We start from the raw sequence: 15,233 nt of genomic DNA on the forward strand, positions 1-15,233 counted from the left end.
TTACTAAAAAAGTGCGGGAACGTGAGGATTAGCCCTTAAAAGGGCTATCCTCACGTCCCATTGATCCACCTACCACCCGATCTACCTTTATAGGTAGATTTGTGGTGGTAGGTTCCCTTTAAAGGAAATCTACCACCAGGATAAAGGACTGTAAAGCAAGTACACTAACATACTGCTGTGTGCTCCCTCTGGCAGGATCTGCTTTTCTCTTAGCTTCATATGCCCTTGTTTTTAAAAATAAAAGGCTTTAAAATAATATGCAAATGAGGCTGAGGGGCTTCAGGGTCCATAGATGTTAATGCTTTTTCTTAAAAACAAGGCTATAAGAAGCTTAAAAGAAGACTGGCTCCTGACAGAAGGCGCAGACACCAGTATGTCAGTGTGTTTGGTTTACAATCTTTCATCCTGGTGGGAGATGTCCTTTAAGTAAACTTGTACTTGCTATGTGTTGATACCTAATAAAAAAAAAAATTAGTTTTCAGCAAAAAAATTAATCATTCATAGAAGTTAAAATATTTTAGACTTGAGATTACATTAACCTAAACCAAACAATTAAAGATAGTACATAAAATGTAACTTATATTAATCAGTATGGAGATACCTTTCTATCTTTTCCAGCGAGCACCTTAGCTGCGGTTTCCTCCTTGGTCTTCTGCATGTCATCATATACATTGTCGTATTCATACACGGATGCATCCTCCTCCAGGGCTTTCTGCATTTCCAGCTTGGTCTTGGAATAGTGAGATATATAAACATGAACATTTCTGCAATTCATCATATTTTATTACAATGATCTCAGCATGAAGAAGATAATCCCCCATTAGATCTCCAGCAGAAAGGTCAAGTTCAACATCCCACCTGCGCTCTTCTAGGTAATAGTGAGATTAACCAGACTCCTACACAAAATATATACGGCGAACTGCGATTTACACAAGGCGCTAGGTTGCAACACTTTATATGATATACGATCACTGCTGAGATACTAAAGAGAGATTTAGTTTCCAGTATACAGAGGAGTGCTGCTAGCAGGGCTATGGTTTATAAAAGCCACATAGTGGAGGGTCCCCCGTTATGGACCTTTATCATTGAGCCAAAGTACAAACAAATCTCTCTTTTGAGAACACACAATGAGGCTTATTCATCAAGGGTCCTGCGGCAGCAATTTTTTTTCGAGGGATCGCAATCGCGCGGCTTTCAGGTGACACAAATTGGGGGGCGGCCGTCGGACGATCCGACGGATTTGGACTAAGCGCAGGATTTAACATTTAAATTTGTGTTGCAAGCCAAGCACTTACATGCACCAAGAAGGTGAACTCCGGCGGACCTGAGCGGGGGAGCGAGACATGCAGGATATCGGGCGCAGGATCTATGCGGATCGCGGCACAGTGCACAATATCTGTATGAGTCTCAGGCACTTCTTAAAGGACATCTACCATCAGATTACCTGATGATTATTACTTACCTACCCGTCCCGTCCTTGTGTGTCCCAAACTTAATTTGTTGTAACTGTGCAAGCCTGCATTTCTATGAAAATCAGTATATAACATATGCATCCCTGTGGATAGGGCCTAACTTGTTTCGTGGGAACACCCCTTTTTAAAGGGTTAACACCCGCAATCACTGGTGTTATTGGTAGGTGTTTGCTGCATTACGCCTACTTTACAAGAAGGTTCAGAGTTTGCATTGGACTTTTAATTGGTGAAGAAATTTTTATCCAGCAAATAATTTAGTATTTAGTAGTTCTAGTAGAAATATTAGGGCAATAGTCTTGAAGTAGGTTGGGCAACTGCGGTCAGTATTCCCAATGCAAACCTATCAAACATTATCTTGTCAATGTCAGTCTGATTAGAAATGAGCGGCATGAATACTACTTCCACAAGTGAGTTCAATCATTGCGATGGAGTGGAGAGGACGCCTTGAGCTGAGCCTTAGAGAGAATTAGTATAACCTGGCTCAAGAAGCTGAAGGTTCTGCAGAGAAAGTATATACTTCACGTATTCTTCAAAATGGTGTAAAACAAGAATTTTACCATCTCTACCCTTTATTATACTGTCGTTTTAACTGATGCATAGTATAAGATACCTGTTTCATCACACGTTTCTTTAGGGCTTCCCTCTGTAGGGTCTCTCCGACGGACAACTAGAAATACATAAAGGAAATAAGACACAGTTTGAATACATTTGAATACTTTCGCATTAAGAAACATTTTTAAAAATTCTACACAAAAGTAAAATTGTTCCAAAACTTAAGTAAAGCAAACTTTGGAGTAGTTTTTGATAACCATCAAATCTTTATGGCTTTCCCCTGAAGCAGCTTCTTGTCTATGTGTCAGATTTCTAGTGACTACCACCACATTTCCTGCAGCCTTGTTATCTGCAGCAGCCTACAGGGGGGTCATGTCTTCAGTTCACATGTCAGAAATGTAGGGAACTAAGATACAAGGCAAAAGTTGCACTGAAACAACACCCCCCTACTTGTGAAAAAAAACCCTGAAAATTAAATTAAGAAACTACAATGGTATCTCGCTGAAAGACCAATTATTTTGCTATCGCAAACCATGCAGAGTAGATTTCTTCTTACTGATGTATGGCTCCCTGTATATATTAAGCATATTAGTGATTGGGAAGACTACATTTTTATGCAATTTTGAGTGGTTGTTTGAAGGAGGTTTCTTGCTTAAATTTTTATAAATATGCAAACCATGCAAATGTTGACGCAAACTGCAGGATAAGATTTGTTCCCCACTTGAGTCCAATAGGTGTATAGAATACTCATGTCTACAGCAATGGTAGGTATCGTCTCTCCTTTAGGCGTAGAGGATTCCCCCTGTCTATGGTGATGGTAGAACTGCCTATCCTCTAGGCATAGAGGATTCCCCCTGTCTATGTGATGGTAGAACCTCCTCTTTTCTAATTGTTGAGGTTGCCCCCTTGTCTTCAAAAAAGGATTCAGGTATATTTACATTCAATGTGGTCTCCTCTTAGTCGTCTTTATACTAAGTTGAATCACCCCCAGTTTTGTAATCTGTTATTTCACTCATTGCTCGCTGTTTGTTATCCACAGGATACGGAGCATGTGATCAAGAGCAGTAGGATTGCAGGATGGCACCCTGTCACTCCACTCTATGCGAGTGCCATAAGCAACTGGACACAGTGTTCGGCTATAATGGAAAGGCAGGACCTACTGATTTACCAATTATGGCAAATGCCCAGCCCCTATTATCGTGACCTGTGTGGATACACTAATCATAGTGTTACAAAAAGGCACAACTGTTAAAAGTCTTTGTACATTGACTACAGCACCATTTACTTTAGTCATCTTTCAATCGGACTGAAACCTTGTGTCCTCAGAACATTCACTCCCTTATATTAAAATAAACTGTAAATAAACCGAGTGTGAACCAACAATATAACTAACAATTGTATATTCTCATACAGAAGAACAAAATCATGAAAATAACAATTGATTTGTGAATGATAAATGAAAATATTAAAGCCTTTGGAGATCTGCAAATGTTTGTTCTTCGCTGAGAATAATCTACATTACATTAGGTAACATAAGATAAAAGATACACCACTTACAAGTTGTGTCTGCAGCACAGGAATACTTCATGCCTCATCAATGACATATATCCCGGCAAGTGCAGTACACAAAGTACATGTCAAAAAAATTGCAGAAAAGAACCACAGACATCAATTTTCAACAGTAAATAAGTCTCTGCTGTCAGGCTATGATGACTATAGAGAAGGCTCCTGAGAGTGCAGGTGGCAGAGCGCATTGTGTGACTTGCATTCAGCTGTTATAAAACACTGGATATTACCTCTCCTGTCATCGGCGCTCACTTACATACACACAGCTGGATGCTACATATGTATCCCACAAGACCAGAGCAAATAATTGCACATGGGGCCTTTTCTTACAAACCTCTAGAAAAATATTTTTTTCATTTTTCATCTTGTTATTAAGAAAAAAAATAAAATTAAGTGAACGAAAGCATCTAGAGTCATGGTTGTGATCAATAGACCTTCACATTCTGTGTAAAACCTTACTAAAGGCCCAATGGGCTTTAATCATCGCCCTCCATTCTCCACTTTAACATTCCCCTTCGACAAGTCCAAACATGTTCGCAGGGATAAATCAATAGTACAGAACAAAAAAACCCCCAATAAGGCAACTGATATATAACACATGAGCAGCCCAGGACTCTGTAGGTCAATTGCACCTTATTACATAATATCTAAATGTACTAACATAATACACTTTATAACAGATGGAAAATTATGCAATTTTCCACAGGTAGTCAGGTCTAACAACGCTGCTTTTGCATTGCACAAAAGTTTTACAAAGTCTTATAGGTGCACCTACCACCCAATCTACCTTTATAGGTACATACGAGGTGGTAGGTTTCCTTTAAGGCCCAAAATAGGCCAGTTACCAAGGGGTTAACTTATATAAAAGGTTTTCCTGGTGACAGCTGTATTCTCTTTATAAAGTTAATCAGATTCTGTACTTCTCTGTACAGTGTTCCTACGTTTTCCCTGGAATTCATATCTTGCATATTTGTAGAATTATAATTGACATAAGAATGGAACATTTCTGCCCCCCTTGGCCTTTAGTAGCCCCCCCTGTCCCAGATTAATACAACTGTTCCGACACACAAGTTATGGCACCCGTCCAGTAATTCGTACAGTATAAAGGAAACTAGGGCAGTGCCTTGTTACACACAGAGCTCATGTGCCAAGAGGAATTGATGAAACTTTAACTGTGTGTTGGCAGGTTGTACTACATATATTCTCACGGCTGTGACTATTCCCTCACCGTGCATAAAAGGGGTGTCCTCCTCAGTATGCTCTAGGTCGCATGTTCACGGTGCACAGAGATACGATGAGCAACACTGTACTGAAGGTGCTACTTCATGTAACTCAGATTAAACCTTCACTAGAGAACATGCTTCTAGCTGATAATAAAATTTCAGGGGAAAAAAAAATTCCGATGCACCACATAAGAGTCTTACCTTTTATGACCATTACATTTTTGTCTTCTACTATGACTAATACCTATGACTTAGCAGCACAAAAACAAGATACGCTGAAATCCACCACTCGTGTAAGAGTCTCCGAAAGGATTAAATCTCACTGTAAACTGGTCTGATAAGGCTCGGAGTACCAGGTACGGCTCATTTATAAATGAAACAACTGCGCGTGAACTTAAACAAAGGCCAATGTTGCAAAAAAATGCGGAGAATCTGCCAATATGTACGTCAAGCTGAGAACAGGCTCGTCATACGGGAAGGATCGGGAGGCCTGGACTGGTCAATGTTTTCCACTCTCAGGGAGCACATTAATCACATGTAGCCCGTGGTGGGGGCTTGCACAACCTATGCTTACAGGAGGATAGCGAATCTAGCTCCCCAGATTTTATTTTGGATCTTGCACGTAAAAACCTGGAATCTGATTTCGTTCTGAAATGATGACTCCTACTGAAACATGTTGGAGAGTCATTGTATTTAAATGCAGTTAAACATTTTTGGAGCTTAAGTGACGTCAATCAGATTTCGACTTCTTTACAAAAAGGCTTCCTCTTACATAGAAGATCTACGTATATTTGATGGTAAGCTTTCGAGAATACTAGTTCTCTTCGTCAGGCATGATGTTAGCTCACCATCAAATATACTCAGCCTCAAAAAGGTATCGCCTGATTTCTTCACTCTTCTTCTGCTCTCCATGGCTAACACCATACTATATCTACACTAAAACATCTACTGGAGACATAAGACTCCACCCTAAAACTATAAAAACCTATTGCATGTACAGTACATTTATTGCAATTGCTGTGAAATTTCTTGCCATACAATACATGCGTCAAACATATTGAGAAGTAGAGATAGAAAGGGTAGATTACTGACCACATTCCAAAAAAACCTCCCCGGAAAATAACAAAATGATCTTCTCTTTCAGTAGATGAGACGTAGATGAGACAACTGTGAGGAACATATACATTCATGTTTGTACACTAGACATTAGAACCTCTTTAAGAGTAACTAAACCTTTGAAGTATTTTTTTTTTATTTCTGAATTAGATTAAACTTTAAAAATATAATTTATTAAAGGGGTATTCTCATTTCAACTATGGCGACGCTGACAAGAGGCAATACATCCATAGAGCTGAATGGAGAACGCCTGAGGTTGCATTTCACTCTCTCCCTTGAACTTGGGTGTGGGACGGAGGCCAGAGGACCCCAGTTCCTGGGATATGTGTGGATCCAAGGTAAAGACGCCACATCTATTTATGACATACCCGGTGGATAAGTTTTAAATGGTTAAGATGGGAATACACCTTTAAGAAACAAAAAAGCTTCCCCATGCCTTTTTTCTGCTTCTTTCTTCTCCAGCAGTGAGCAGCTTCTCTGAATGACTTCTCAGTCCTTACACAGTAAATAGTTAAAAGGAGGCTGAATATCCTTTTCTGACAAAGATAATATTTCACTTGATAATTCAGTCACTGTAACAAAGAAGGAAAGGCTAGTATGTATAGGCATAAAGTACATTTCTTTTATTAATTCAAAATATTTCTTTAAACAAACGCCATGCATAAAAAATTGCTTAAAAACAATTAAAAGTGTGGAGACACACATAAAGAAACAACGAGTGGACCAAAGCAATACATATGGGTCCACACTCAGCCACGAGTACTTAGAGGTACACAATCAATTCCCACAAAATCACAATAACCCATACAAAACGGTCCTGGATGACTAGAATAATAGGGTACAAACAACGTCCTAGGTACTCAAATCAAAAAGGAGGTCACAAAATCAAGAGATGGGAAGCTTGGGTCACAGTGTTACTCATGGCTGGAGGCACCCCACGCGTTCCGTCGCAGACCTGCGACTTCCACAGTAGACTTCCTCTTGATTTTGTGACCTCCTTTTTGATTTGAGTACCTAGGACTATGTTTGTACCCTTGGGTTACCCTATCACTCGCCAGTTGTTTATCCTTCTACTGTTGAGTACCTTAGTGAACTAGGGACCCATGTTGATTGATGTAGGGACTACTGCAGAAGTCTTCCTATCTTCTACCTCCTATTATTCTAGTCGTCCAGGACCGTCTTGTATGGGTTATTGTGATTTTGTGGGAATTGATTGTGTAGCTCTAAGTACTCGTGGCTGAGTGTAGACCGATATGTATTGCTTTGGTCCACTCGTTGTTTCTTTATGTGCGTCTCCACACTTTTAATTGTTTTTAAGCAATTTTTGATGCATGGCGTTTGTTTAAAGAAATATTTTGAATTAATAAAAGAAATGTACTTTATGCCTATACATACTAGCCTTTTCTTCTTTGTTACATATTATATTTAGTGTGTGGGCTACTTTGTGACCACTTGGTTACTACACACATCTCCACTTATTAAGTGTAAAGAATTCAGTCACTGTCGGTAAAGTCGTCAGAAACTTTATCAGCCTTTCCTTATCTATCTGCTGTCGGTGTGAGTAAAGAAGGGAAAGACGATTTGGGCACGAAAACCTCTTACCCTGGAGCCGGTGAAGTCAATGAAAATCACTTGGTGCGCTTAGGATCTCCTGAACCAGGCTTCTGGTCATTGGAATGAATTGACATGCTGAGTTCATTCCAGTAATCAGAGGTCCAGGTCGGGAGTTCCGATCTGCGCATGAAGTGATTTTTTTTCTGACTGCACCCGATCGTGGGAAAGAGGCCTAAGTAGACTACAAAGTATAATACAGTTGTGGCCAAAAGTTTTGAGAATGATACAAATGTTAATCTGCATCAGGTTTTATAATGGTAATTTGCATATACTCCAGAATGTTATAAGGAGTGATCAGCTTAAAAGCAATTAATTGCAAAGTCAATATTTGCCTAGAAAAAGAACTTTTTCCCCAAAAACACATTTCAACTTCTTTGCAGGCCTGCCTTAAAAGGAGCAGCTAACATGGTTTCAGTGATTGCTCCAGTAACACAGGTGTGGGTGTTGATGAGGACAGGGCTGGAGATCAATCTGTCATGATTAAGTAAGAATCACACCACTGGACACTTTAAAAGGAGGCTGGTGCTTAGCATCATTGTTTCTCTTCTGTTAATCATGGTTATCTCTAAAGAAACACGTGCAGTCATCATTGAACTGCACAAAACTGGCCTAACAGGGAAGAGTATCGCAGCTAGAAAGATTGTTGACTGAGGTGCAATCTATCGCATCATCAAGGAATTCAGGGAGAGAGGTTCCATTGTTGCCAAAAAGGCTCCAGCAGAGGTCGCACTAACATTTTTCCAGAAGGGTAAAAATACTCCTCTCACCATTTTTGAGGAGTATTTTTACCCGAGGAGGAGTATGAAAATTTCGGTAGCACACTGCGCACACAGCACACACTACACTCACACACTGCGCACACACACTACACACTACACTCACACACTGCGCACACAGCACACACTACTCACTACACTCACACACTGCGCACACGCTACACTCACACACTGCGCACACAGCACACGCTACACTCACACACTGCGCACACAGCACACGCTACACTCACACACTGCGCACACAGCACACGCTACACTCACACACTGCGCACACAGCACACGCTACACTCACACACTGCGCACACAGCACACGCTACACTCACACACTGCGCACACAGCACACGCTACACTCACACACTGCGCACACAGCACACGCTACACTCACACACTGCGCACACAGCACACGCTACACTCACACACTGCGCACACAGCACACGCTACACTCACACACTGCGCACACACTACACGCTACACTCACACACTGCGCACACACTACACGCTACACTCACACACTGCGCACACAGCACACACTACACTCACACACTGCGCACACAGCACACGCTACACTCACACACTGCGCACACACTACACGCTACACTCACACACTGCGCACACAGCACACACTACACTCACACACTGCGCACACACTACACACTACACTCACACACAGCACACACTACACTCACACACTGCGCACACACTACACACTACACTCACACACTGCGCACACAGCACACACTACACTCACACACTGCGCACACAGCACACACTACACTCACACACTGCGCACACAGCACACACTACACTCACACACTGCGCACACAGCACACACTACACTCACACACTGCGCACACAGCACACACTACACTCACACAACACTACACCTACAATCACACAGAACATTACACTACACTGCACACACAGAACACTACACCTACAATCACACACTCACCCGTCCGGATCTGCGGGCAGGTAGAGATGGAGCAGGACAGGGAGCAGCAGCCCCGCTGTCCACAGGTATCGCGGGGCCTGCGCTCTCGCTCCGGAGCGCTGCTGACACAGATCACTGTGTCAAGCGTCGCGCTGAGCGGTCCGGCGCGCGCTGTGATCGCGCGACATTTACCTCTTTTGCAGCGCGCGCCGGGCCGCTCAGCCTGCGCGCTGCAAGGAATAATTGCCAAGCGTAACTTTACGCATGGCAATTATTTTGGGGGGTAATGGCGCCTCATCACGCGTCTATGACGCGTGGTGAGGCGTTAATGCGACCTCTGGGCTCCAGGGTGCCCAAGAAGGACCAGCAAGCGCCAAGACCGTCTCTTAAAAGTGTTTCAGCTTGGGGATCGGGCTACCAGCAGCGCAGAGCTTGCTCAGGAATGGCAGCAGACAGGTGTGAGTGCATCTGCACGCACTGTTAGGTGTCAAGGAGGGCAGCAAAGAAGACATTTGTCTCCAGAAAAAACATCAGGGACAGACTGATATTCTGCAAAAGATACAGGGAGTGGGGTAAAGCCATTTTCTCTGATGAATCCCCGTTCCGATTGTTTGGAACATCTGCAAAACAGCTTGTTAGGAGAAGACAAGGTGAGCGATACCACAAGTCTTGTCTCATGCCAACTGTAAAGCATCCTGCAACCATTCATGTGTGGGGCGGCTTCTCAGCCAAGGGAATCGGCTCTCTCACAGTCTTTCCTAAAAACACATCCATGAATAAAGAATGGGACCAGAATGTCCTCCAAGAGCAACTTCTCCCAACCAAGAGCAGTTTGGTGATCAACAATGCCTTTTCCAGTATGATGGAGCACCTTGCCATGAAGCAAAGGTGATAACTAAATGGCTCAGGGAACAAAACATAGAGATTTTGGGTCCATGGCCTGGAAACTCCCAAGATTTTAATCCCATTGAGAACTTGTGGTCAATCATCAAGAGACGGGTATACAAACAAAAACCGACAAATTGTGACAAAATGCAGCAGCGATTGTGCAGGAATGGACGGCTATCAGTCAGGATTTGGTCCAGAAGGAGATTGAGAGCTGCCAGGGAGAATTGCAGAGGTCCTGAAGAAGGGTCAGCACTGCAAATATTGACTTGCTGTATTAAGTCATTCTAACTGTCAATAAAAGCTTTTGTTACTCATAATACAATTGCACTTGTATTTCTGTATGTGATAAAAGCATCTGACAAACCAGAGGGCAACAGATTATGTGAAAATATAATATTTGTGTCATTCTCAAAACTTTTGGCCATGACTGTAATCATGTCTTATTGACTACTACTGTTTCGTTAAAAGTTTAGATGTGCTTGAAAATATGACTTTAAAGGGGTGGCCGCTGGACAGGGGACTGAGGAGTGATGTGCCATACTCAACGGCTTAGTGATGAGAACCAGCAAGTAAGGGAGTATGGCACTGTGGCTAGATGGTCATGTACTGGATTGCCAAAAAGAGAAAAAAAAGTCAACAACCCAGATGACCCCTTTATAAATATACCAGAGCTAAAAGACTTTTAATATATAGGTCAGGGGCAGAATAGATGTTTTTAGCTGATTGATAGCTTTGTTTCACCTCTACATGATAAAATGCTCCACCTGCCTCTTGTTTGGCGAGTTTGTCTACAGTACAAACAGTGCATTGTGAACGCTTTATAGGGACAATTTCCTGTTGTCTTGCAGGCACTGATAGATTACAATTTCTTGTACCTTTTATATTACTCTCACTTATCAACAGGTCTTTTATTAAAAGGTCTATGAGTATAGTCACAAGTCAGTCTTCTTTATTTGTCCACACAAAGTCTTTTATTTCTAGGTACAAAGCTTTCATTTGAGTCTATTTTTTTTAAGGGAACAAGATTTTCACCCATACTGTTTAACTAAAGACAGGCTGGTCCATAGTCACACAGCTTCAGCTATGGATCATTGCCAGTGACTGAACGTGGATTAACATGTCAGACTACATGTTACTAATGTTACTTACATGCAATGAGGAGGGATACCGTAATAAAATACACATGGCTTAAGATAATTATGGCGATGTCAAGATCACTGCACTTTTACATGGGTGGTGTCACATACAGCTTATGTCATGTGCCAGGAATCCCCACTTGAAACCATACCCATATGGTACAGCCAATGAGTGCACAATGGGAATCCCTTTCAAGGTAATCTACTATCAAAATCTATCATGGTAAACCAAGGACACGTACTCCGTGACTGTGGTAAGCTTCGTATACCTATTATTCATGGCCTCCAGCCTTCTTAAATCTTTTAAAAGTATGCTAATGGGCCAAAAGGGCTCTGGGGGTGTTACCAGAGCCCCTTCATGCAATCTCCACCTCCGCCTAAACACCTATCCCCTCTGTCTGCCTGCTGTAATCTCACAGAGTGGGAGGGGTGGTGGTGTTCTAGAACAATCTAACAGGCTGTGATGCTACAGCAGGTACGGGTAACGCCCCCCCACAGAGACCTTCTAGCTGGTTAGAATACAGTTGATTTTGGGAGAAAGGAGGCCATGGATAACAAATATAACTAGATCAGCACCCTCTATGAGTAAGTGTCCCTGGTTTATAATGATGGATTTTGATGGTAGATTTTCTTTAATCCCTCCTAGTTACCTGCAACTTTTTATAGGGGTTCGCTTATATTTATGTATGTAGAATAAAGTATTCTATTCTATTCTAGATCCATGTCTACGGCCTCGCATCTTACCTGCACTGATGTAGAGTTGATCTATAGGGAGCTGCCTTCTTTGAACCTACACTGGGGCACATTTACTTACCCGTCCAGAGGATTTCACTATGCCGAGATTCACTAAGAACGTGTGCCCAATATCCCGCATATGTCGCTTCCCCACTCAGGTCTGTAGCAGTTCACCTTTGTGGTGCATTTAAGTGGTTGCATTGAAAGTGAATCCCGCACTCAGTCCGATGGCACACCCCCGAATTCTGTCGCAAGAAAGCATCAAAATTCGATCGCGTGCAACACAGTCCCCTCTTAAATACCTGTCACAGCTGTGCAAAACCCAAAAACTACGGAAAGTCCAACGAAAGTGTGTCCGCGGACCCTCAGTGAATAAGCCCCAATTACACTGAGTACAACTAGACCTTTTGCTCCTGAGAAGAATATAGAAGAATATACCAGAGAATTTACATGCCATAAAAATGGCACTTTGTCGTATAAATTACCAGAACGATCTGGTAGTTGTCCTTTTCTCAGACCTAAAGTAAAGCCTTCTATACATAATTACTACTTTTACATATAAAAACATTTACAATACTAGAACTATATGTCATAAAAGGAACTGTATACAACAGGTTCTTCCCGAATATGTCACAAAATCGTTTGTTGGCAACCAGTTCAGACTACCCGTGTGCAGTGAGGTGCTACAGTGTGGATATTATCCTTCTCAATGTGACCCGTGTCCTTCTTCTTTAGAGAACATATTTGGTGTGGCTTATTATCACATATTTTACTATGTGAATACAACAGGTGGACAAATAAAAACCTAATAGGTAAAATACAGCTACAAAATACTAAGAAGAAGGGAGGAACCGAAAACAAATAGAATACTCACAAAAAGTTATATTTGGCTTTCAATGAAATTTATGGAAAAATGTTAAACATTCATGCAGCAGTGATACTATATCACGAAAGCAGTGAAAGCAGATAATGGAGACTTCTCCCTCTCAATCTAATTTATTGAAATGAAAGCCAACATCTGGGCTGGGTATACTTCCACAAAAAATTATCAATTTATAAATAACTTTTCATGTAGCCTTAAAGATCAATAACAGCTTGACCATGACAAGCTCTTCACGAGTCGACTAATTCTCTTCTGAGGCTGAGACATCCCTCTCTTCTTGAAGGGTGGCCCACAAGGCATTGAGGTTGTTGAGCCTCTACATGGGACTCAATGGGATTCAATTCTGGAGAAAGTGAAGGTCACCCCATCTGAGGTCCACAGTCTCCAGCAGTTGGTCCCTAATGAAGTGACATTGATGAGGTTGCATATTTTCATCCATAAAGATTCATGGAGAGAGACAATGACTGAATTATTGATGTTATTCAAGTAGTATGGACTTGACACTGTACCATTCACAAAGAATAGGGCAGTTCTGTATTGTCTAGACCCCTTGCCCACACTATAACATCAACTACAAAAAGCTTGTCTAGTGACAACAGTGGCTAATGCATATCGTTCTCCTTGATGTCTCCCACATTATTGGCACCCAGCATGTATGCTCAGTGAGAATTGACTTTCATCAGTAAACAAAAATGGGGCCCTTTAGTCCCTCGTCCAGATATAGATGTTCTCTGTTCTAAGCAAGATGATGAAGCCTGTGCCTAGTTGTATGGTCGGCTATTCTTGCAGGTCGTTTAGCATGCAGACCACACTGATGTAAATGGTTTTTAACGGTCTGACGTGATATTTGGGTGCCTCTCATCTCCCTCAAATGTACTTGGAGTTGTGCAGCATTCATCAACTGGTTCCACAGGGAATTGTTGATAATCGAGCGGTCATCAGTGTGCCCAAAGAATGTCCAATTCTGTGCCCTTCTGTGACTCTTCTAGTCTCTCTGTATCTCTGTCACAACCTGTCTTGGTCTCATGATGTCAAAATGTGAACAGCATGATGAGGAGGACTGTCTAAATACCCATTCTATATGAACAAGAAAATGTATTGGGTCAAACACCTGTTGTGAATATTATACATAAATGCCTTGTCAGAGAACAGCAAGTTGTGCAAAAAGTAATGAAACACTGAGCAGCTGGCAATATGTATTCTAAGAATATCATGATGGACAACAAAATCAACCTATTATAGGCAATGAGAGTCATTGCTAATAAATACAACAATACCATAAGTTAAAAGAACAAACATGTGCGTCTTGTGTGTTGGAAAATCCTGATGTTTTGTACTGTCTATCTTCACCAATTCTGTCGCATCTGTCAAGTTGAATTCATTGAAAGGTGCAAAGCAGAATATTGAAATATTACAGGTTATGGTAATTAAATAACTGGATATAGGGAGCATTTGTCTTCCTATAAATATGGTAACTTAACTGATGTTATCTCTGATGGTAAGCAGACATTTTCTTGCTGCCCTCATTTAGGACTCTTAAAGGGGTTTTCCCACAAAACAAAATTCTCAATTTTCAATCCCCTAGTGATCTTTGCACAATAAAGATCATTTTAAGCCCTAACTACAATTTTACTTAGTTTTATTGCTATTTTACTCCCTAGGCTTGCCAGTGCAAAATCCCAGGATGTGGGTGGGGACTCTCTAAGCAGACACTTCATGATCCATCTAGTTCTGTGAGCTGACAATGTGGTTAGATTATCAGGGTACAAGTTTATATACACTTTCATCTGGCTTCTGACTTTGTACTAACACACTGACACATAAAAAGAGAGATGAGACAGATGAGAGATGCAGGAGATGCCTATTACACAGAGAAATGACAGAGGCTGACGGACTTTTACACTGTCAGCTCTGCTACATCTCTGTTCTCACAGATATGTGCCTACCTCTCCCTTCCCCCGGATCACTTATTTGCCTGGAGTTTGTAGTTTGCAGCTTCTCTTTCCTCACAATGTGGTGCTGGCAGGAAGTGAATCAGTGTGAACTCTGTGCAGGGAGGGTGGGGCTACAGGCACAGAGCAAGAAAGACAGAAATCTCAGCTGCACGGAGTCACACAGGAAGCCAAGATGGCAGCCTGACCCTAAAGTTAGAAGTTACAGGGCCATGTCCAGGCCACGGCAACTGAAATTGTGTACAGCAGGAATGATAGTGACAGGTTGGACTTGTATCTGTGAAATGCTGTATTTTTATTAATAACAGTGAATTGTTATTTTGCTATCCTGAGTACATATAAGAAAATTGTCTTCCTGGGAATACCCCTTTAAATTCTCTTGAACAGAT

General features: G+C 41.7%; 1 protein-coding gene across 1 annotated transcript in view; it reads right to left on the reverse strand.

Annotated features, from left to right (window-relative positions):
* NSRP1 (nuclear speckle splicing regulatory protein 1) overlaps positions 1-15,233 on the reverse strand; it is a 35,231-nt gene that overhangs the window by 4,224 nt on the left and 15,774 nt on the right. Inside the window, exons 3-4 of the mRNA XM_072138345.1 lie at positions 2,083-2,139; positions 602-730 (exon numbers count right to left, since the gene is read on the reverse strand). Of these exons, the coding sequence (XP_071994446.1) occupies positions 602-730; positions 2,083-2,139 (186 nt within the window). The remainder of the gene's footprint in view (positions 1-601; positions 731-2,082; positions 2,140-15,233) is intronic.

Source organism: Engystomops pustulosus, chromosome 2 (assembly GCF_040894005.1).
Source record: "Engystomops pustulosus chromosome 2, aEngPut4.maternal, whole genome shotgun sequence".
NCBI lineage: Eukaryota > Metazoa > Chordata > Amphibia > Anura > Leptodactylidae > Engystomops > Engystomops pustulosus.